This window comes from Protopterus annectens, chromosome 7.part0 (genome assembly GCF_019279795.1).
Source record: "Protopterus annectens isolate FY-2018-M chromosome 7.part0, PAN1.0, whole genome shotgun sequence".
In the NCBI taxonomy this organism is placed as follows: Eukaryota; Metazoa; Chordata; order Ceratodontiformes; family Protopteridae; genus Protopterus; species Protopterus annectens.
In genome coordinates, this window is record NC_056739.1 from 335,627,171 (window position 1) to 335,651,480 (window position 24,310).

Genomic DNA, 24,310 nt, shown 5'->3' on the forward strand with positions numbered 1-24,310 from the left:
AGCAATGCAGGTGTGGCCCTCCACATCTGCCAAAGAGGGAGTGGGGGAGGCAGACAGAGGTGAATACATTTCAGGGAGGGGTAGGAGGGTAAAACCTTTGCATGTTTGTCTCACACACCTACCATGACAGGGTATCAAACACCCAACAGAAATATAGTGCTATCACAGTTCGATGCTGTTATTGGATGTGCCACATGGGTTATTTGGTGAGGAGCACTCAGAACATATACGTGATGCAATAGGGATATGGTAGATATACAGTACGTGATGTACACATGCCTGTCAGCATGAACAGGTGCCAGCGTCAGCATAGGCGCACTCACACAGGTATGCACACACACTGACACACTTGGCAGGGCCAGGAGTGCAACGTGTCACTAGTGGGATTGCCACAACACATCAATGCGCAGGGAACACATGCATCACACGGGTGATACAGAGGTCAGTGGGTATGACATGGTGTCAGACATAAGGCAGCATGCTTCACTGTGCCCTGGGGGGAGTAGTGTGTGTGGATGTGGATATACACACCATACAAAACATACATGAACACACAGGGTCCAGTTCGGACATGCATGGGTGCATGTCTGCACGGGTGTGTGGTGGCCAACAGTGCCAGCAGGCTATACAAGGGTAGGCGATGGGTCTACCTTGACATCAGCCCACATGACAATAGTCTGCATTGTGGCACAGACCTGTACCATCTGCATTTGCCCGCACAGGTGGGTATTGCACCTGTCTTCCAGTCACCTGGGTGAGTATTGTGTGTTGCCAATGCTGTGCATCACTTGCCATGTTTGTGTTCCCTAGTCCATGACTTGGATGGTGTCCAGGATGTGCACACCTCCCACATGCATGTACAGTGACATATCGAACTGTACCTGAGGTGTCTGGCCCATGCTGTGAACACAGCTTATCATCAGATGTGCCAGTCTTGCCCACATGTGGCAGGGAGTGGTACTGGTCAGCAGATTTATGCTGCACCTACATTGATAGCATGCTAACAGAATTTCCTGATGTCAGTGTCATCTGTCCATACAGGCCATGTTGTCAGGAATGGTATGTCCATTGTGAGTCACATGTGAAGGCACAGTGGGGTTGCTAACTGTGATTGGCAGGCCTCGATGTCACATGTATGGGTATGGCTTTGCACCCCAGACTCTCAGCCATTTACATCTGTTATCCCTGTAAGGTTGACATTGTGATATATTGTAGGGCCACCATAAATTAAATTTACAAAACCCCTCCACATTGCCCACAGGTATCACAGACTCACAACCACCTCTACACAGGATACGGGTTGCAAACACACACACACACACACACACACACACACACACACACACACACACACACACACACACACACACACACACACACACACCTGTCATGTCTGGGAGTAGAACCCCTACCAAACTAGCTTACTACATGACAGCACTATGCAGTTATATCACGTGCCACGGACATTACTGAAGTACATCTTCTCCAAAGGTGAATGCCATCTCCAAACGCCGAGTAACATCCAAACCAAACAACGCACGTCACGTAACATAAAGCCATAACTGCGAATTTGAAATATTCAAATTCACGATTATGCACTTTTGACATTTTAAAAATTTGCCTTTATGGTCAAGAAATACTGAAACTTGACATACTGGTTCACAGCAAACCTATTAATGATTTTTGATGTCTATATACCTGTGTCACACTATCGTGTGATGCTAGAGATGATGGCATAGATCTTTGGCACATGGATCCAAAACATTTACTGAGTCCACAAAAGATGTGCACAAAGTGGAAGAATTGCTTGCAATTTCCTTGATATATTTATGGGAAACAGGTTCAAGTTAACAGTAATCATAAGCAATATTAGAGTATAATTAGAATTTATAGCACAAAGATCTCCCAGAATTGTAACCAAAGTGGTTGCATTTGCAAAAAAATATATATACTCTGCAAAGTACTTAAAAGCAAGGGTATTAATTAATATAACAGATATGATGAGATGCTTATAACTACATAACAGCCAAAAAGGATGTATTCAGGGTGAAATGGAAGTTAAGTGGATTATCTCTCAATTACCTGAGACAAAAAGGAAACTCAGATTTTCAGAAGCTTACTAAAGAAGAACCACTGATGAAATTGTTAATGGAAGTGTCTGTGAAAGCTTGGACTTAGGAGAAAAAGTAATATTCCCAAAAATATCTTGCTTTGAAAGACATTCAAGGAGGAGGTAAGTTTATTTTGGATCTTTTATGCAAAGTAATTAAGCTAATTGCATCTAAATAATTAAGGTAAGACAGGCTGAACAGTATTTAAGAGTACAGTGAGAATGGTAAGTGTAAAGACAGAGCACATGAAGATGTGTGTAGCCACGTATGTTAACTCAGACTGAACGAGTTATGTGACAGCTAAAGTGTTAAACTGAATGATACTAGACTTCAGGGTGTCATTACTCAAATGAGGTTCAGATGTGCAAAATATGATATTCAAGATGCTTTCATGTCAGACAACGGTTAGCAATATGCAAGGGCAGATTTGATTTTTTCTGAGAAATGGCAGTTCTAGAAGATTGCACTGAGTCCAGAATATACACATCTAAAGGATTGATCTAATTGAACTGTTCAGTCTATTACACACAGTAAAAATGCACAGAGCAGTACAAAGCATTATATTGTCATATTGCTTGGAAGAATAAACAAACACTGCATTGCAAGGTATTGAACTTGTATTACCTTAACTAATTATGGGTCACAGATTGAAATCTAAACTAGCTACTTCTACCAAGTTTTTAACTCCAGAAAGCAAGACTTGGGTTCTAGGAGGACTGAAGGTGAGACATTCAAGACAAAGGTGTTGTGGTAGACAAAGTAGGATTTTTCAAATTTACATAAAGGAAAGAAGGTCAGAATTCATAGAGAGCTATCATAGTAACTAGCAACTCTAGTCTTGAAGCATGACGAACCAGGATCATTTCTTGCCAAGACTCTGAAAAGAAAAGTGTACAGAAGTAGAAGGCACTTTGGTGAAAACCAGAAAAAAGTTTCCTGCAGATGATGTTGGAAAACTAAAATCTATTTCTGACAACAGTGTGTTGAGTGAGACAAATAGAAAATGTCATCTTCTAATCATGTGGCAAGTTTATCCAACACTAATATAAAGGTATTCCAAAATGCTAACTATTCCAGAGTTAGAAGACTGATAATAAATAATGTCCGAAAAAACAGTGTGATGTCCTTTATGAAAAACCCAGTGTCTATGTGATTTCAAGTGACATTAAACTAATTTACTTATGAGAAATAAAATGCTGTTGTGTAAGATAAAATCAGTCATCAGTTATAATGTCCAGTACTCCTCTAATTTAATTCACGAGTCAAATGTCCAGATACATCTTCCCTTCTGAGAAATGGGAATGTAAGATGTGATGCCATTAATAGCTTTATACAGTCGTGAATGAAAAATACCAGGATGTATATTGCCATGTGATACTCTTTGATTTCTGCTTAAGTGATGCCTGCATGAGTGAAACATACTTAAGCAGACCTGATTGATCAAAAGGGTTGTGCAACCTTCAAAGTCAATGATAATAGCTATGGGTAGTGGCCCTCCACTTTGCCAAGGTCCATCTTTCACACTAATTTGATCAAGTCTGCTTAAGTCCGTTTCAGTCAAGCTGGGTCATTTAAATAAACCACATTCCTTTTCTCTAAGTTGTTGAAAGTTATAATAGTAAAAGTAACTGATCTGGTAGCATGTCACCTCATGGTCATCTCTTTAGTTTTATTTGACCTGAAAACCCTAAATGTTGCTGTCTGTAACACTTATAAAACCAGTAACAGAATACATCCTTCAAACAATATACATGTGCACACTTGATTAGAGACCAACACCTAACAAACCATGAAGATCATTTCTGGTATTTCTCAAAAGTGTTAAGATATGGCCCTGTATCATGTTTTTAGTACAATATTGCTCATAGTGCCTAGTTCTAGAAGGTTTGTTCTTGGTGTACAGGACTTATTCAGATGTAAGCCTGCTTTATAGACAGGCCTTACAATGGAGTAAGTCACTTACACTGAGAGCTAGTCTTTTGAAATCAGTCCCACAATTACGCTAATTAACAAACACTGACTTTTACATATTAATTTTCAAGCACAGGCACAAAAGCAAGACATTTCTTTCTGTTTACTACTGTTTCAAAAATAAAACACAGCAGGATCATATTATCTTGCTCAAGAAGCTAAAGCCTGACTGCAGTATTTCCCCAGATGAGAATGGATAACAGTCTTGCACGTAAACTCAGCATGTCTTTTCATTCACTGGAGCAGTCTGCCCACAATCCAGAACTACAGAAAAACAATTCTGTAGTCTACTGTCTGGATTAACTTTCCCTTGCACTTTAGTCTAACAAGTTGTCCTGAACTCAAATGCAGTTACAGTAAAAATGAATGCATATTTCCTGATATTTCCATGACTCAGCATATTAACCAGATATGATCCCAGCAGTCTACCTTGTATTGCACCACTGTGTAATATAATTACTACATCTCATAATGGCATAAGCTATGTTATATTTATATGTTGATTACTTGTTAATATGATTGATATACTGGCTAATATGCTGAGTTTTTATAACACCTTCAGCTTACAGTATATGGTGTTTTAACGGTGTACTTAATTGTGAGGCACAGTATTCTAAATTTATTCTGTACATTTTTTGTTCCATTTCATGGGGTGGCAAAAGCCACATCACTATGGCTAGGCTTACAAATGCCCCAGGGCAGATAGCCTAGTACTATACTATGAAACTATGAAACTATGAAAGGCATTACTAAACAATAATTAAAGATATGTTATAAATTCACAAGTTATGCTATCTTAATATGTTAGATATCTCTTTTTTTCTAACAGTATTTCTAATAGGACTAACATTTCATAGCCTTTTTATATGTCCATCATATGATGTAACGATTTCAGATGTAGCTGATACAAGTAGTATAAAGTTTGGCGAGTAAAATATGTTACAGATGTATGCATTGCCCCTGATCTCACTCAGATTTTCAGACTTTGATACTCAGTTCCATTATCAAACTCTATTGTTTTGAGCGTGGTGGTTTAGAGATACTCTGCTGTTTGACATACAATAATACCAGGAAAATGATGTGACGAACTTACATTTGTGTTTTATTCCAGATTCTTCTTCAGATTTCAAATGGAGTTAACTGTTATTTTATTTTTTACATTTTTCACAGACACAGAACAAAAATATTCAAATAGATTATACATGGGGAACTGCACTCCTATTTACGTATACCAACTCTGAGATTGTCTTACCTCAGAATAGAGAAAAGCTCCATAGTACACATCCCACACATTCACACTTACAGTTGTTTTATTCTATAGATTGAAAATCCAGTCTGCATAGCTCAACAGGAACCTATCTGGTCCTTTTGCATTCCCAGATGGACATGTTTCACTCCCACAATCTTGCCTCAGAGGGAATGTTTAATTACTGAGTAACCTCATCTACTTAACTGGATACAGATTTGGCCTCTGCTTCTAGAACTGCTTCCACTGATGACAGCATGTCAACGGGATTCTTGACTAGCTCAAAATATTCCTTCCTCCTCTACACAGTTCCATCAAGAAATGGCGGTATTTAACTTTGCTGACAACAGCTTAAGAAGTGTTCTACCTCTCACTACTTATTCGTCCTGTGATTTAATAAAACCTCAGAATCCATCCAAAAAAACATTCTTTGACGCTTCACCAAACTCTTCTTACAGCAGGATTTTCCTTGAGTCCATCTAAAAAGCATTATTCGAGGCTTCACCAAACTCTTCTTACAGCAGGATCTTCATCTGAGTCCATCCAAAAACATTCTTTAAAGCTTCACCAAACTTTTCTTACAGAAGAATCTTCATTGTTTTTTGCCATTTACTCCCTGCAGTTCAGGAATAAAAGCTAAACATTAGTTCTCTGCATTAATTCAAATACATTTAAGGTGGACATAGGACTCTTTCAAGGATGTGCCTTTTCTTAACTTCTTTTGTGATTTTCATTGATAGTTTGTCAAGCCACTGACAGGCCTAAACAGCATCAATTACAGGGATATGGGAACTGCATATTTATTGCTTGCATATAATTATGTCTTTTTACTTTTAAATGACAGTTGTCACCTGAATGCACTGGAGTGGTCCGATGTTAAGTGTGATACAGATGGGATGAAATAAGCCTCTCCCAATCAAAGGTCATGTTTCTTTTCCAGAAAATAGTGACTGGCTCCCTCCATGTGAGTGGGGAGGAGGGCAGCTACTACAGGTGTAGGAGTTTAAGTAATTTTGTGGGCTTGTTCATGAGTGAGGCAAGAGGCGATCAGAAGAATGAAGAGCAGATGGGTATATTGGTAACAGGATTACTGGTGCTGTATTAGAAGGTGTTGAGAAAGCGACAGCTGAGCCAAAGGATAAAGTCTTCAGTTTGTGTCAAAGTCCCCTGGTTGCAAGAGGGTCAGATGGGGAAAAGATAAATATATGCAGGGTACATATTATTGGCTCTCTATTGAAATATTGGCAGTCGAAATGTCAAATGTCAACAAGCCGTCAAAAAAAACCCACCAAAAACACAGGAGAAGAGAACATTTTGAAAACTGATCTTCTCCTTTAAACTTCTTTTAGCAGGGGGACAAGCCACCCTGACTCCTCCCCTTCCCCTAAACTTATATATAACAATTCTGAGGTCGTCATACCTTGGAGAAAAGGGAATATTCCAAGAAATATCATCTTATACTTAGTATATGTAAGTCTGTTCTTTCAGACATTGAGTCTTCATATTCTGGGACTCACTCTAATGGGGCCTTCCATTTCAAATGTTTATTGATATAATCGACTACTGGTATCTGATGGCAAAATACTACAAGATAAAATCCTTAACTGGTAATGACATTCCAGTTGTTAAACAAACGCATTGTGGCAAATATAAAGGCAAACCTCCATGGCAGAGTGATGATATAAATAATATCAAATAAATGACCACCAGTGTAACAAAACAAATAAATCCAAAACACTGGAGCAAGACAGAGAAAGACATCAACCAGAATTTAGAGTAAAAAAACTTTTTACTCAATGCTTTGGTCTTGAAGACTTCTTCAGAAATAAAATTACATACATTTACCACACTTTTATACAAAAATCATGTCCCTCTCATAATCACAGTTAAGCACTTAATCAGTTAATTAATACAATAAAGCAATTAATCAACAATTTAAAAGAACATTTTGTAATTTATATACCAGAGTATCAAAACAACTAAAAGTACAGTTTTGTACCTACCATAAATGTAGATGTTCGAAGATCCACATTGCTGCAGTCCTTACACTTGGGTATACCGCTGTCCTCGGTCGGCCCGAATACCAAAGTATATGGCTGACGTCGGTCAAGGCGCATTAAACTGACGCCAGGACGTCAGGGTATAAATGCGCATGACCGACGTCATATCCTCAGTCTTTTCTTGCCCCAGATGTCAGAAGACCCTAAACAGTGTAAAATCAAAAAAACACCAAACACTAAACACCCCTGCACCCAAACTATGTACAACTTTTAACAAATATATAATAAAGAACCAACCTATCCACACTACCACCCCCAAACACAGAGGGGAAGGAGGGAGTGTAAATTGGACTGCAGCAATGTGGATCTTGAACATCTACATTTATGGTAGGTACAAAACTGTACTATGTTCTTCATCTCACATTGCTGCAGTCCTTACACTTGGGTAGATTCCCAAAGCAGAGGTAAGGGAGGATGGCAAATCAAAGAGAAGCAGGAGCGGCCAAAATGCCCTGTAAAATAGCAGTGGCAAAACCAGCCCTAGATTTAGAGTAGAGAGGAAGGTGGTAGTGCTTAGAGAAAGTATGTACTGAACTCCAAGTAGCTGCCTCCAAAATATCCTTAGTTGCCACCCCCCTTAGAAAAGCTGTAGAAGTGGCAGTAGCCCTAGTGGAATGAGGTCTAATCCCTGTTGGAATCTCCTTGCCATGATGGGAATAACAAAAGGCAATGCAAAACCCAATCCACTTAGAAATAGTTTGTTTTGACACAGGCTTGCCCTGAGAACACAAAGCAAAAAAAAAACAAACAACTGCTGAGACTGCCTGAAACCCTTAGTCCTGTCTAAGTAATAGCGTAACTGCCTGTGTACATCTAAAGTATGCAAAATCTTTTCTCCCTTATTTTGGGGGTCTGCATAAAAGGTAGGTAAATGAATAGTTTGGTTTAAAGACACACTTGAAACCACCTTAGGCATAAAGGAAGGGTTAGTACGTAAAGATACCCTATCCTTATGGAAAATCAAGAAAGGCTCAACCGCCATAAGGGCCTGCAATTCAGAAACCCTTCTTGCAGAGGTAATGGCCAACAAAAAAGCAGTCTTCCATGACAAATATTTCAACTCAGCCGTAGCTGCAGGCTCAAAAGGTTGTAGAGTGAGTTTTCCAACACATAATTGAGGTCCCAAGCAGGAGTAGGAGCTCTTCGTGGAGGTCTTATGTTCTTTGCCCTCTGAGAAATTGCTTGAACAAAGGATGAGAAAACAAAGGTGGATCACAGTCATAGTGAGCTGAAATTGCTGCAGCATGAATCTTAATGGAAGAGAAGGACAAGCCTTTGTCCAATAACTCAGTAAGATATTGAAGAGACACACTCAAATTAGGCTCAGAAACATCCAAATCCTTTGCTGCACTCCAAAACAAAAATCTCTTCCACTTGTCTGCATACACTTTCCTTGTACTAGGTCTTCTAGCTTCCATAATCACATTCAAAACTTGTTGAGGAAGTTGAGCCCTGCTATGAGTTAAAACAGGATATGCCATGCTGTGAGATGAAGAGAGTGAAGCTTGACATTGAGTAGATGACCGTCCTTTTGGGACAACAGGTGTGGAATCAAAGGCAAGGGCCAAGGTGGTTTCCTTACCAGACTTCTCAGTAATGGGTACCAATGCTGTCGAGGCCAATCTGGAGCTATCAGGATCATTCTTGGTTTGTCCTGTCTGACCTTTAGCAGTACCTTTAGGAGCAGAGGAAGAGGCGGAAAGGCATATACATGAAGATTTTTCCAACTGAAAGAAAGAGCATCCACTTTCCAAGCTGCAAGATGTATCCTTTTTGTGCAAAACTTTGGCAGCTGGTGGTTTTAGAGGAGAAGCGAACAGATCTATGTCTGGAGTTCCCCATGACACTGTTAATTGCTGAAATACATGAGGATCAATTGCCACTCGTGGGGATCCATGATTTGTCTGCTTAACACATCTGCTAAGGAGTTCTGCACTCCCGGCAGAAACCTTGCCTGAAGATTTAGTTGTAAACTGAGAGCAGTGTCCCACAAAATCATTGCTTGTCTGCATAGAGGGTAGAATGTGTTCCCCTTGCTTGTTGATGTACCACATGACAGTTGTGTTGTCTGTTAGAATCAACACCTGCCCTGGAAGAAGTAATTCCTTGAAAGCTATTAATGCAAACTGGACTGCTAACATCTCCTTCAAGTTGATATGTAGATGCTGTAGTCTGGCAGGCCACTTGTCCTGTATCCACTTTCCATTGAGATGAGCTCCCAAGCTTTGTCCGAGGCATCTGTTGTTAGAATCTGACTTGCCTCTGGCGGGTCACAGAAAGTCCCTTGTTTAGGTGACATTGCTGAGCCCACCACAAAAATTCCTTTTGGATGCAAGGTATTATTTGAATGACAGTGTCCAGATCCTAGCAGTGCTGTGTCCATAGATTCTTGAGATACCATTGTAGCTTCCTCATATGCAGTTTGGCATTGGGAAGCACCAGAATACAAGATGCCATGAACCCTAAGGCTTGAAGGACTGTCCTTGCAGTCAGCCGGACTGGTGTGATAGTTGTTGGAAGTAAAGGGAAAGATTCTTTTGTTTGTCCGGGGTCAAAAGGCCATCTGGGTTGCTGTATTCAGTCTCACACCCAGAAAGCACATGTCTTGAGAGGGTACTAGACTGGACTTTGTTTGGATTCACAGAATACCCCAGGCATCTTAGCACTGCTATCACATATTTTAAATGCTGAAGAAGCTCGTCCTTCCCTTGAGCCAGAATCAGGCAATCGTCCAAATAAGGATAGATCTGTATTCCTCTCAATCTGAAGAAGGCTATCACTGGAGCCAGAACTTTTGTGAATACTCTGGGCAGTAGATAAGCCAAAGGGCAATACAGAGAACTGATAATGAGAATTTCCAGCTCGAAAGCGCAGATACTTCCTGCAACTTAGAGTGATAGGAACATGAAGGTAAGCCTCCTTGAGATCCAAAGTTACCATCCAGTGATCTTTGCCCAGCAGAGGTAAAAGCTGTTGTAATGTCAGCATCTTGAACTTGGGAATGTCAGAAAGGTGTTGAGGATAGACAAATCCAGAATTGGTCTCCACGTGTTCCCCTTTTGGCACTAGGAATAGGCGAGAATAAAATCCTAGGCCCCTTTCTGCCATAGGCACGGTTGTATGGCCCCTATCTGAAGTAATAGAAATTTGTCTGTAAGCTTCTAGTCTGTGTTGAGGAGGAATGTCTGGCATGCCCTTGAAAGGTGGTAAGGTATGGAAATAAAAACTGAAACCGTGGTGAATGATATCCAATACCCATCTGTCCTGGGTAATTAAACTCCAGTTCTCCTTGAAAAGTGTCAGTCTTCCTCCCAAAGGTGCTGCCAGGCGGGAAGGTTCTGGCAGTTGAAAAGGTAGGTCATTGGGTCTGTCTACGAAAGGGCTGACCCCTGCCCTCACCGGAAGACTGTGCAGGTGAGCCCCCTGTCCTGGATCTAAAAGAGCCCTGAGCTCTGCCCCTACCCGCCTAGACCTACCCCTAGACTGGGAATCATAAGAAGGATATGTCCACCCCTTGCTTGGCCAATTCCTACTAAACTTTGGAGGCTGAACCTGTAAAAAATCTTTAACAGTGTGCATAGACTTAGCTTTGTCTTCCATTTTCTTTAAAACTGCTTCAACAGGCGAACCAAACAACACATCAGATTGCAAAGGGGCATCCAAGATCCTTGTCTTAACATGCTCAGCTAAATTCTGATCCCTTAGCCAGGCGTGTCTGCGTAGGACAGAACCAGTGGCAGCAACCCTCGAAGAGGCCTGTACAGCATCAAAACCACATTGTAAGGAATGCTTACCCACCTGTTCAGAAACATGCACTAGATCTTGTAACTCCTTACATTCAATACCTTCTGCCAGAGCATCTACCTTAGACTTTAACTGTGAAAGAAGATAGTTTTGATATCTCAGCATGTGGAATTGACAATTCAAAGCCCTCATGGCTAAAGTTGAAGAAGTATAAACTTTCTTTCCCCATCTGTCTAAAGCCCTTGCCTCTTTATCCGGAGGAACCGGATTTTTAACAACAGAAGCCTTAACCCCTTTAGGTCCCTGAGTAACAGTCTCTGGATCAGCCCTAGGGCTTTTAAAAAGATACTTATGAGCTTCAGGTACCCTATAGTACCTGTCCGGCTTAACAGGAGCGGGGGGTAAAGAATCAGGGTTAAGAGAAGCCTCTGCAAAAACATCTTCCACCACAGTAAGAACAGGAGGTATAGCTAAAGGCCTATGCTGGGGTAAAAACAAAAATTCCCTAAGTCTTTTCCTGGAATCAGAGAAATCCTGACCTTCCCATTTAAAATGCTCCCTCATGGAATGGAGAGTCTCTGAGAATGAAAAATCCTCAGGAGGAGAAGCAGTAGGAGTAGTGTCATCCACATCCGAATCAGAATAAGGAGAAAACTCCTGCAAATCTTCAGCCGAAGACTCAGAAGTATCAGAATCCTGCTCAAAATTCCCAAGTTCAGGATCCACCCTAGGCCTTTTGTCAGGAGGGGGCATAGAACCCCTAATCAGAGTAATTAAATCTTCAGCCATCCTAAGCATATGTCTCTTGGGCACAGGGCCTGAAGTACTAGGAGAGACACCTGCTGAAGCTAAACCTGGCCTGCCCCTGGAAGAAGCCTTGGGAACAGTAGGGGAAGGCCTAACCACTTTAGGCAGAGAGGGAGGACAGTTACCTGAGAAGCCCCTTCAGCCTGGCCTACCTCCTGAGAAGACACATCCTGTAATAATAAAGTCTCTCCTGGGACTCTAAGGAAACTTCTGTTTGAACCTCGGTTCTACCGAGCCTTCTAAAGAACCGGCGTCCGGGACGGACGGTTCTTCTAACCTAGGCCTAGGTGCTTTGTCCTTGCGTTTCTTGAAGAAGCGGCCGGAGCATCGGCGGCATTTTATAGTTGCACCGCTTCCGAAGACTAACCTGGCACAATCTAATCTCCTCTTTATAGTGCGTTTGTTAAACCTAGCACAAGAGGGACACCCAACAACGTCGTGCTCAGGCCCTAAACAAGGTATACACAAGTTATAGTAATCCCTATGTGGTATCTGTTTCCCACAAGAAATACAGTTATTTACTTTTCTGACATCTGGTAAAATACTGAGGCAAGAAAAACTAAAATATTCCCCAGCGGGGTACTTAGCCAACTTGGATTCGGTCTGAAACTCGGTTTGAGAAAATCTCAGGACGCCAACCCGCACTCATAGCGTTGCTTCTGCATCGGACCACGCGGCAAAAAGACTGAGGATATGACGTCGGTCATGCGCATTTATACCCTGACGTCCTGGCGTCAGTTTAATGCGCCTTGACCGACGTCAGCCATATACTTTGGTATTCGGGCCGACCGAGGACAGCGGTATACCCAAGTGTAAGGACTGCAGCAATGTGAGATGAAGAACATCATAAAATTATATAATATACATATGCATTTCTTATCTACTGTCTGTTAAAAAGCATTTGATGTTAATAAATTCATTTAAACCTGGAGGGTTATCAGCCCCTAGTCTAAGCTGCCATAATGACTCGTTTCTTTCCACTCTGTTTTTTTAAGTTTCCTCCCCTTAATTCAACTTCAATATATTCCAGAACACTAAAAGTAAAATTTTTATATACACTACATTGTGTGGAATGTCTAAACAAGGCATTTTTATCATCCTTCATCTTAATAGCATAATGTTGTTGTCTTTCGGCTTTTCCCAGTTAGGGGTCGCCACAGCGGAACTCCGGTCCGCTAAAGATTGGCAGTAGATTTTCATGAACGCTGAGGTGCCAGCTCGACGTACAACCTTCAACTAAGGCACGCCCATTTACGCATGCCTTTCGAACACCCACCCAACCGCGGGGAGGACATGCAGACTCCATACAGAAGGCAATCCCCACACTCCAGCTGAGAATCGAACGGCAGAATCTCTTGCTGTGAGGTAACAACGCTACCGCTGCACCACCGCGGCACCATCTTAATAGCATAATAATGCTCTTTAATGCGTTTGCTTAGATTTCTAGTAGTCATCCCTACATAGAATGCAGTGCAACCTGAACATAAAGCAATGCACACTAAGTTAGCAGAGTTACAATTAAATCTCTCAGGTACACCGATAGTATGATTTAAATGAAGTAAATTAATAAAAGGTCCTTCATAAATGTACCTACAAGTATTACAATGAGAACATTTAGACATACCCCTAGGCTTGTCAGTGACCGGCATGGGTACTAAGGTTTCATTTTTTTCAAACAAACTCTTAATAGTGTTAGATTTTTTATAAACAAAAGTAGGGTTGTCGCCTAAAATGTTATGAAGTTCATTATTACTAGAAATAATCTTCCAATTATTAGTGACTACTGATTTAATTGTATTACTATCTATCATCATATTAATAATACATTTAGGTATTGTCAAAAATGAAGTGGAAGTAGAAAGACCAGTAATATTCTTAACACAAAGCCCCTTTTTAATAATAGGAGTTAACTCTAACTCTCTTCTGTCTATAATGTTAATACTCACTTCTTGAAGTAAAGACAATGGGTACCCTCTATACAAAAATAAATCACTGATAAATTTAACTTAATTAAGAAATAATCATCTGTGGTCATATGTGATGCTGTAATAAATTGACCCTTGGGAACATTTCTTTTCATATACAAGGGGTGGTTGCTGCTAAAATGTAAATAATTATTAACATAAGTAGCTTTCCTAAAAATTCTACTGGGAAAGCACTTATCTATAGGATTCCATTCCAAACTCACATTCAAATAATTTACATTATTACCATAGCCACTTAAAGTGAATTTCAAAAAATCACAGCTTGCATTAATTTGTGCTAGGAACAAAAGGTGTTTATCAGAAGGACCTTTTATGATGAAAAACAAATCATCAATATACCTGCAATAAAATAAAATGTCAGAGGTAAGACTGATAGTGGGTAAAATTTATTTTTCCCACCATGCCATCACCAAACTGGATTGCTACTCCACAAAGCTGTTTATAGCTTTTCTTATTAAAAATGTAGACGTCATTATATAATAATAATTCTAACAAAGACAGAAGATTCGGACCAGGTACAGTTCTACTATCTTTACTGCAAAAGGCTTCAAATACTTTCAAAGTGTTGTGCAAAGCAGGGTTAAAGGCTGAAGGTTTTCTGAATGTAGCAGGACACGATTCCTCCCCCTCCCCTCCCCCTGAACTTATATATAACAATTCCGAGGTCGTTGGAGAAAAGGGAATATTCCAAAAAAATATCATCTTATACTTAATATATGTAAGTCTGTTCTTTCAGACATTGAGTCTTCATATTCTGGGACTCACTCTCTAATAGGTCCTGACATTTCAAATGTTTATTGATATAATCAACTACTGGTATCTGATGGCAAAATACTACAAGATGAAATCATTAACTGTAATGACATTCCAGTTGTTAAGACAAAAGAATTGTGACAAATCTAAAGGCAAACTTCCATGGCAGAGTGATGATATAAATATTATGTTGAACAAGAAAAATTGCTTTTATATCATTTCATTGATATCACCTTCATTGAAACCACTACCACAAAATAAAAACACTGGATGCCACATTCACTGAAGCATCCACCAAAAAAAAAGTTTTGGGGAGGGGAAAAGTCTCTCTGAAACTCCCTAGGTTGATAACCTTCATACCCTCTTACTTAATTATACAAATTCCACTGTATCACAACCTTGGGGAAAGAGCAAACCCCTTTCAAGTAAACACACCATTCTTGAAACATATCTGTAGCAATCAACTGCAACAAAAAGTAATTATATAGTAAACTAAAATGTAAAAGTCAGACATCTAAACACAAAAGTTAACAAAACTGAAAAAAATAAAATAAAATAACCAGAAAACAAATGAGAGGATTCAGGTTTTCTATATGTGTTTTCAATGAGAGTAGCTTTCATTGTTTTTAATGTTTTTATTCACTGCTATTCTTTCAATTAATTTGTCCTCAATTAAATTGGCATAATCTTAAGAAAAAGCATAAAAAACAAGCTAACGTTCTCTTCTGTGGAAATCTACTTGATTTAAGGCTATAAAATTTCTAAAGAAAAAAGGTTTTATATTAAAACAAAAGATCTCCTATGGATACTAGTCTTCTTCTTTTCCTGGTTAGGGGACGCCACAGCGGATCATTTGTCTGCTCATGATTGGCAGTGGAATTTTACGGTGTCGAGTTGCCAGCCCAGCACCCAACCTTCCACAGAAGGCACACACACACACACACACACACACACACACACACACACACACACACACACACACACACACACACACACACACACACACACACACACACACACACACCTAGGGCCAATTTAGAGTGCCCAATCCACCTACTGCATGTCTTTGGGATGTGGGAGAAAACCAGAGCTCCCGGAGGAAACCCACACGACCACAGGGAGGACATGCAGACTCTGCACAGAAGGCACCCCAGCCGAGATTCGAACCGGTGAACCTCTTGTGTGAGGCGGCAACACTAACCGCTGCACCACCGTGGCCACCCCCTGATATCATGGATACTAGTAATAAGGTATAATTTAAACAGGTTAATAAGAAAAAATCCTCAATAATACATTGTATCACACTGGCAAAAATTTCCATAAAGTATATGAAATCTTCAAATTATTAGCAAAGTTACTTGAAACTCAGACTGTACAAGGAATTCAAGAATGGGAGCAGATGGTTTTCCAGGTTGGTTCATCTCATCATAGTGCATTAGCCCACTAGGCCACTCAGCTCTATAAATCATCTATAAATTAAAGGCCTATTTATACATAGTAATGCATCATTTAGTTCTGCTAACAACAAAACACTGTTAGTTGCCATCACATTTGAAGCTGTACAGATCCATTACTTAGACCAGTATAGTACTGAAATGTTTTCAATGGTTGCTAATAGAAAAAGCAGTATTCTCTTTAAACAGTCTGAAAAATTTGAATATCTATCAACATGAATTTTGTAGGAACAGAACATGTTTCCAAACATACTGGGATACCATGCTTATGTTAATGAGGCTACAAAATATTGTATTTTCCACATCTCCACTGTATACTAATCTTACCAAAGCATATGATAACAGCTTCTTTAACAAACTGATAGGAAGACTGGCTCTATTAGAAATTAACCCATACGTAACTAACCATAAAAACAAAAGGTTGTTGTTAGTCCATTTATTCACATGGAAGACACACGGAGGCCATTAGGTCTCAGTGATGATCCTTATTTATTCAGTATTTCCTTATACTGAATTGCAGGATATTGGGTATATGAATTGCAGAAGATGACTCAAAGTTTAGTTTTAAGATTTTTCCCAGAATGATACAAGCAAACTCAAGTTGCTCATAATGGATTCATTAAGTGGTATTATTGTAATATTAATAATACAGATGAATTTCAGATTTTGACTTTTGGGTCTAATGGATATTCTGCTGCACTGTCATTGGGTAACACTAACTTAAAGCATTACATTATAAAGTTCTAGGAATAATGACAACAAAAAACTATCTACTCAGGCTCACAAGTCTTGTCTGACTTATAGAGTGACTCCATGAATAGTCTTCACCATCCATGGAGTTTACTAGGCATGAGGAGGAATGTTGGTAGATTGCCAGGTCTTTCTGTTACAACACACACACACACACACACACACACACACACGCACGCACGCACGCACGCACGCACACACACTCACACACACACACACACACACACACACACACACACACACACACACACACACACACACACACACACACCTTGTGAGAATTTAGAGTTGCCTGAGGTAGGAGGAAATGAGATTACCTGGAGAAAACTCACTTGAACAGAGGGAGGAGAATGCAGGTTCCCCACAGAGGGAAGACCAGCTTAGAATCAAATTGCAGAACCTGTTGCTGTGAGGGGTCAATGCTGATTATTGTACCACTGTGCTAGCAAGTGAAAACTATTGTTTTGATTGTAATTATATTGCCTATGTGGTGAAAGGAGCTTTAGGGTAATTTGTATGATCACATGAAGATTTACTTCCGGCTAATAGGACGTTTTACTATCCTTATATATAGCTTTGACCAAAATTCTTAAATTCAATAGTATGTTTTGTTTAATCCAGAACAGGTACATGCATACTACATTAATAGAATACATTGTCTATGTGATGCCCTGTATTAGAAAAAGCTGAGAGCTTTTCCCCTTTGTATTCTAAATGGTATTTTTTCAGAGGAGGCCTGGAAAACATTTGCTTAGTAACAAAAGATCTATCCTTGTTGGAATTATACCGATTTGAATTATATAAACCATTTAAGAATTCCGTAGTAGAAATCTGTTATTGCTAGTATAAAAAAAAAAACAACTAAAAAAAAGAGGAAGGACATTTTCTGTAAGATTTAAAAGCATAAGAAAAAACTTGCAAAATGAGCAAGATATTCTGAAAAATGTCTCCAAATTTTCAGACTAAATTAAGAAAAACGTAAGACAGTAACATACATCAAAACTGATCATGGAGAAAAGTTTACAATTATTTCAGTCTTGAACTTGAAATCAAACTACGAAAATATTTTTTCACTAAATTTCAGTATTTTATATTGCCACTTTTTTCAACAAAGCATCTTACAAATTTGTTACATTTTACTTTATCAGTAAGAGATGTACAATGGCAGGTCTAGCTGTCCACCTGGAAGTGTAAACACTGAATCTAGGTGATGCCCGCTGTTGATGTGACACTCAAACCCCATGTACAAAATGACACAATGGGGTTTATGACAATGCCTTAGTTGTACAACAGGTAATATAATTCGTAATGTCAAATGGAAATTTAAAAAATTGCAATAGTTTACACTGAATTTCAATCATGTTCGGCCAAATACATGTTTACTACTGAAAGACCTGTATGTGAGGCTATATAAACGTTCTAATGTTACACATCTAGCTACAACACATAGTTGACCATGCTTAGTGAACAAGACCAACCTCAGCCAGTAAGAGTATTCTCTTCCCATCAGGCCATATTATGTGGTCCACTTGATTTCTTACCCGCTCCCATGTCAAGTCAGCAGTCCTCAGACTGGTCTGCAAAGGAAAGATAATCAGGTTACAGAAAATGCAACAGACAGGAATGTTTGCAGTCTCAGCAAAATGCTTTACTTTATTGTTATTTGGTATTGTACCTGCACTTTTTTGGCTAAGTGTGCTATTCTATTTCCCTAATTGGAGAATAATATCAGGATTATTTTAATAATAAAAGTGATACATTTTTATTTTACCTCCTGCACTTTTCCGATCTTTTTGGCCACTCATTTCATTCCCAATGTTTACCAATTTCTAAGTAGACAAATACTGAAAAAATTACCTTCTGCCTTGAATTTTATTTCATTATCTACTCCTTGGTGAGGTGATGACAGAATTACAAAAACAGTCTCCTTTTTATACTCCACTGGTACCTGTATTTGCTGGGAAGTACAAAAGCATTAAATGCAGAACAAGACATGCCAGTAATGAGCACCAGACTTAGCTGATGGCTATGTTCACTGCTACATATCCTCTACTGCTTGGCTTCTGATAAAGCAGGTGGTGGTAAGCAGTCAAGGGGCTGCAGACAACCTCATCAATTAATAAAGGACAGCAATAAAGTGGATGGGTCACAAACTATACCTTTCTAATGGCTCAACATAAAGGACTGCAGTTACTGTATATTTTTCCCAACAATGTTGTGCATTTCCCCTTAATAATAAGGGGTGGTTACTATTACATACAAGGGAGCAATAAAGTTTGTGATGTCAGACCAGTCCTTACCACATCAATTTCAGTGTTTGAATGGCCCATGTTACAAACAATGCATCCATTCTTCATTCGATCCAGGTGATCCCGGGTTATTACATTTTTGTTTCCTGAAAATGAACATTGAAAGTATGATGTGGACTTGCATTAATACTTTACTGAACAGGAAACAAAAAAATAGCTCTATAAAACTAATACAAATGGAAAAAGAAATAAAGAAATAACTGATCCCTCTTGACTTGGCTATCATGAATATAAGTACAAAAACTCAGAAATATTATAACAGTCGTTTAAATGTAGACACAATGGAGTAATGGCTTAAAATCAGGTACAAGTGCTATATGAAACAGTAGGGCCTTTGCTGGCAAACTCTAATTGCTACATTTTTTTTTTGTTTGTAGTATTTTGTTTACAAATACATTTATTCAAAATTCTATGTGCAAACTATTACAGCAAATGCATGAAGAGTCATGGTTTCAGTGCATTTTATATTGTATGCTTCCCTTAATGACCACTCTTCTCCAACAGGCAACACTGGCAAATTAAAAATCAAATGACTACTAACTCCATATTTATGTATTTATTTTATTTTACATTTGTTTACTGGGAAAGTCCGACTGGATATATGCCCATTTTCAGTGACGGCCCAGGGAGAAAAACTCTAGAAAGCAGAGTACAAATACATTAGGAACAATGGAAACATTTAGAGATAAGTATAATATCCAGTTTTCAGTAATGTTACAAACTTAGATAAAACATAGTAGACAACATCAAAATCAAGCTCTCTCATGATATCTCCATATCTTCATATTCCTAGACCATTCCCTAATATATTTTCATACTGATAGATCTCACAATTTGTATATTGCTGTGCTGTGAGATAAAAAAAATCTTTAAAGAGGTGGACTCCAAACTAGACTGAAAATATCTGACAGTGTTGGTGTTGTGTCACAAAGACAAAAGAGTCAATGGCTTTCATTCATCAAAGTGCTTGTCCAAACAAAACAAAACAAAGGGGAGCGAAAACATGAACAGGGGAGCAATTTGAGGAATGGTAACATAAATCAGTAACTGAAACAGTCTCAGAAAATCTACAGCGATGACACACATGCATCATTTTCATATCTCCCTGGTGTACACCTTTGTGGCTCAGTCATATGGATGGCTTTCATTTCCATCCTCAGAAAATGTATTATCCCAAACACAGTTGCAAGAATTTTAGCTCACACACACTTCTGTTAATGATCCCTGCAGCACATGAAGCATGTTGTGCATAATGCCTCTGACAAAAAAGTTTTGTTATTTTAACGTCTTTCCTGTAGAAAAGTTAAGTACTTGGCCTTGCAAGCAAAGAGAGCTGGTGAATGACATGGACTTTTCACTGTAAAAAACTGCACTTGACTATAATCAGATACCAATAAATGGTGATACATAAGATGATGACATAACCAAAACACTTGAACTCTCTAATTTAATGTAGCCAAATGCAAATGTCTCAGAATCTACACTGCAAGGAATATGCACTCCTCCATTCCGGAATTTGATGAAATAAGGGGAAAACACAGGTGGTCATTTCCAAATAGAATTCCTGGATAAAGTATGGCAAAGACTTTTGAAGCACCATTCTCAATACTCGCTGGCTTATTTACTGGGAGAAATGACATACTAAGTAATGTGCTGTGAACAGCCTAAGAAAAAAATAGCAGCCACCTCAACAAGTTTCTAACTCTGAAATGTGTGCTTATAGCAGAAAGGAAGTTCAAATAGCTTACAGGAAAGTAGTTAAAGATATCTTAACACATACAGTGAAAGGTTTTCTGAATAACTGATCTGTGTTCTGCTATTTTAAAAACTGAAGCAGCATGCGGGGGTCAGACTCTATACTTGTTTGTGGTGACTAAAATAACAAACAAATTAACAGATAGGCAGGCACTCTAATCTTTTACTCAAAAGTTAGTGAGTACCCTAAAGTCTCTGAACTGCATCTGAAAGGACACATCTGGGACTTAACATAGGGTGACACTTTGCAGTTGGGACTTCTAGTGTTATTAGACTATTATGTCAACTCAAAACTGAAGCCCTTCTTATGCCTATTTTAAATAGCATCCACAATGTTAATAGATAAATGACATGGTGGTTAGCACTGCCACCTCAAAAAGACACAGTGGTTAGCACCTCCACCTTACCACACATGGTTCTCTGGTTTGGTTCCTGGCTGGGGTGCTAACTGTGAAAATTCTGTTTGTTTTCCATGTGTCTGCATTGGCTTTTGTGATTTTTCTCCCTCATCCAAGAGTCATACTAATAGATGAATTAGTGATTTTTCTAAACTGCCTTAAGTTATATAAGTGAGCATGTGTATGCAACCTACAATGGACTGGCGACCTATCCAGAATTGACTGATTGCCTCATTCTCACTGCTTGCTGGAATAAACTCTGACTTCTTGATACTCAGAATAAGATAAATGAGGTTTGAGAACAAACCAATTTGTCCAGGAACATCTTCATGAGGGATAAAGTAAGTTAAATGGGGGCAGGGGTGGGAGATTTGTTAGAGAAGGGGGTTAAGATTAAGGCAAAGAGATAGGTTTGATCAGATTTTGGGAAATGATGGGTACATGTGTTAAGGGGACTTCAGAGGAAGTGAGGGAGATGTAGGGTAGGACTAAGGTTTTATAGTACTGCAACTGGGAAGAAGAATCACATGTTGGTGTGAATTTGCAATAATGCAGGATCATGTCCGAGACGACTTGTAGGCACAGTGTGCTCAGGTGGGCCTTGGATTAATAGTGGTATATGGAGGTGGATGAGTTGGTAACAAAGGTTTGGATTTTTTTTTTTGTGTGTGCATGGTTCACTTGCAGTACGGGTTAATTGTAGTGGTAGATCTCTTGGTAAAGGGAGAGCTGTTGTGTGATTAGGACAGTTGGCTGGTAGGAATGTTTTGAAAAATTACAATAACGCTGGCTATGTGCATGTGGTTATGCTGGGTTGTATTAGAAATTTGCAGGTGCATTTCTTTAAGATATTATGTGAGTTTTTTTCTTTCGGTTTTGCTGTTGGGTCTCCTGGTCGGGTTGTGTTGTCTTAATGGTGGCAGTGGTACGTCTTTTCCTCCATTTTGCTGTTGGGTCTTCTGGTCTGGTATTATTGTTGTGTTATTGGTGGTAGTGGTATGTCTTTCCTTTCGTTTCTACTGTTGGATCTCCTGATCAGGTATTATTGCCATGTTACTGGTGGCAGTGGTACGTCTTTTCTTTTGTTTCTGCTGTTGGGTCTCATGGTCAGGTATTATTGTCATGTTACTGGTGGTAGTGGTGCATCTTTTCTTTTGTTTTGCTGTTGGGTCTCATGGTTGAGTATTATTATAGTGTTACTGGTGGCAGTGGTACCATGTCACAGCATTCAGGGGAGTGGGATGGGTCCAGCGATGCTGAGACTCTTTTTCGCAGGCTTACAGATCTACTGAGTAATGGCCACACCCCACACATGGGCGCTGGGGTGTTAAGCAATTGGGAACCATAGTATGCTTGTGCAGCAGTTAATCTGTGCTGCTTCTCATCGGATCATACCTCTCAACTGTACAAATTTTCAGAGAATGCTCAGATTTTTGCCTCAGATTTTGGTCTGTTTGCAATAAAATAGTGGTTTTCTGCCAAACCACTGTTAATGAATAACAAATGGAAAATAAAGCCATAAATGCTAATGAAATAATGTCAAACAAAACCCGTCTGAAATAAAAAGCACAAAAAATACTTTATTAGACATCCAGTAAGCGCTTTCGTTATGATTTCCAAGACTTCTTCACACTGAGTGTTACAAAATAAAACACACATGTTAGGCAAATCAAAAGTCACATGTCTTAATTAATCAATTAATGTTTAATCCTTTTACTCTTTAAAAACAAATTTAACGTTTTCTTTATCCTTTAGACCAGCAGGGCAGCATGCATCTAACTTAATCTGTCATATATACTCCTTCCAGTCTAGTTCATCTTCTGCAACAAACAAATTTTCAAAATTTAACACGATCTAAAACTATAACCTTAAAATCAACCTTACATGTGCTGCTACTATAATGCTTACTAAGGGCATTCTTATCATCACAAATATATATAGCATGCTTGTGCTCATAAATGCTATGTTTAATTCAATGGTGGTCCTTCCAACATAAAAAGCACATGAATTAGCACTAAATATATTACAAATTGGGATTGATATGAAAAATGTCCATTTATTCTAATATTCATATTGTTGACCTTTAACTCTGTGACCCCAGTGTACAAATATCCACAATAATTGCAGTTAAAACATTTGATTGGCAATCATTGATGGCTGAATGCAGTAAAACAGTGACACACATTTGAGACTGGGGGGAGCAGACTTCATACCCTTTAGAAAATTTGTGCTAATGCAAAACCTGTTATTTTATCAATTTTCTAAGTTTAGGATCATAGGAGGTTACTAGGCTAATGGCCCTGGGGCCCTTACAAGCCCAGCCAAGAGTTTATCCACAAAAAAGAAACCTCGGTCAGCACCAGTTGCCCCTGTCAATGAGGGAAAAAGGTGGAACCCCTGGGACAAATTTGTGGCTTCCCATCCACTCATCAAGGTTGCACCTGAGGAGGGTCAATGAGGTACTCTGCTTGACGTGTACAGGAAGTATGGGAATTCTATTCCAGAGACGGTGAGCCTCTGGGAGACAAACCTGTGTCTCCAGCAGGTTTTGTTGATGTCACATATTAGATTTAGGCCTATCAAGCTGGTAATGTGCAAGGAGTTAGACTTATGGATATGGAGCATTTCTAGTAGGGCAGGGTCTGATCTTGCCTTGTACGTGAGACACAGATCACCTCTGAGCATTCTGTATGATACAGAGTAAAGTGATAGTGATTTGAGTCTGTCCACATAGGACAGGTGTTGGAGGCCATGGATTTTCTTTGTGAGGTATTTCTGTGGCCTTTCCAGTTGGTGCAGGTGTTTAGAGAGGTACATACCAAATGGTGTGTTATACTCAATTATGGGTCTAATGAGGGAGGAATACAGAGAGGTAATAACCTCCTTTTTTCTGGATGCAATCCTTGTACTTATGAGATGAACCAAGTAAAAGGCTTTTCTGACCACTGCTGCCACATGATGGTCGAA

The 24,310-nt window shown here is 39.2% G+C and overlaps 1 protein-coding gene across 4 annotated transcripts in view; it reads right to left on the reverse strand.

The window, feature by feature from the left end:
- The window catches only part of LOC122806453 (S-adenosylhomocysteine hydrolase-like protein 1), a 909,608-nt gene that overhangs the window by 81,098 nt on the left and 804,200 nt on the right, over positions 1-24,310 (reverse strand). For all 4 annotated transcript variants that reach the window (XM_044076911.1, XM_044076910.1, XM_044076908.1 and 1 more), the window contains exons 12-13: positions 19,182-19,276; positions 18,360-18,458 (exon numbers count right to left, since the gene is read on the reverse strand). In XM_044076911.1, the coding sequence (XP_043932846.1) occupies positions 18,360-18,458; positions 19,182-19,276 (194 nt within the window). The remainder of the gene's footprint in view (positions 1-18,359; positions 18,459-19,181; positions 19,277-24,310) is intronic.